Source organism: Fonticula alba (assembly GCF_000388065.1).
Source record: "Fonticula alba strain ATCC 38817 unplaced genomic scaffold supercont2.2, whole genome shotgun sequence".
NCBI classification, from domain to species: Eukaryota; order Rotosphaerida; family Fonticulaceae; genus Fonticula; species Fonticula alba.
In genome coordinates, this window is record NW_009242972.1 from 2,745,871 (window position 1) to 2,746,476 (window position 606).

The 606-nt window shown below is 71.0% G+C and overlaps 1 protein-coding gene across 2 annotated transcripts in view; it reads right to left on the reverse strand.

The window, feature by feature from the left end:
* H696_01588 overlaps positions 1-606 on the reverse strand; it is a 3,414-nt gene that overhangs the window by 1,733 nt on the left and 1,075 nt on the right. For both annotated transcript variants that reach the window (XM_009495489.1, XM_009495490.1), the window contains exons 3-4: positions 467-507; positions 236-350 (exon numbers count right to left, since the gene is read on the reverse strand). In XM_009495489.1, coding sequence (XP_009493764.1) covers positions 236-350; positions 467-507 — 156 coding nt within the window. The remainder of the gene's footprint in view (positions 1-235; positions 351-466; positions 508-606) is intronic.

A 606-nucleotide genomic window follows, 5' to 3' on the forward strand; every position in this document is an offset into this window, starting at 1 on the left:
GGGGGGGGGGGGGGGGGGGGGGGGGGGGGGGGGGGGGGGGGGGGGGTCGGGGGGGGGGGGGTGGGGGGGGTGGGGGGGGGGGAGGGGGGGGTCAGGGCGCGTCAGTGCCAGGCATGCGCGCACACAGATACGCCCGCGAGGAGGAGAGGAGCAGGGGTGGGGGGGGGGGGGAGTGCGCCATTTCCGGGAGTTTGCCCGATGTGAGTCGCCGCACGGGCAGGCGCGCCCATCGCACCTGGAGACCCTGGAGCAAATGCCAGGAGACCCTTAGCACCTGGCGCAGGGGCATTTGGCCATGCTGCTCTAGGTACCCCTCCAATGAGTGGTCCATCCAGGGGGTAGCAATGAAGCTGAGGTGGGGCGGAAGTCGGCCGGCGCCAAGGTGGCATGGGCGGCAGGAGGTCCCCGGCAAGAAGTGGTCAGCCGCCAAGCTCCATGGTGAGCATCCAGGTGGGGAGGCGCGTACATTCGCTGGTTGGCCATGAAGGAGGAATGCAGGGAGTTGAGCTGTGTGCAGGGTCACCCGGCCGTCCCCTCTCGGGGCGAGGAGGGAGCAGAGTGAGTCACAGAATTCGAGGCTGGCAGGGAGTGCCGATGGGCGGGGGG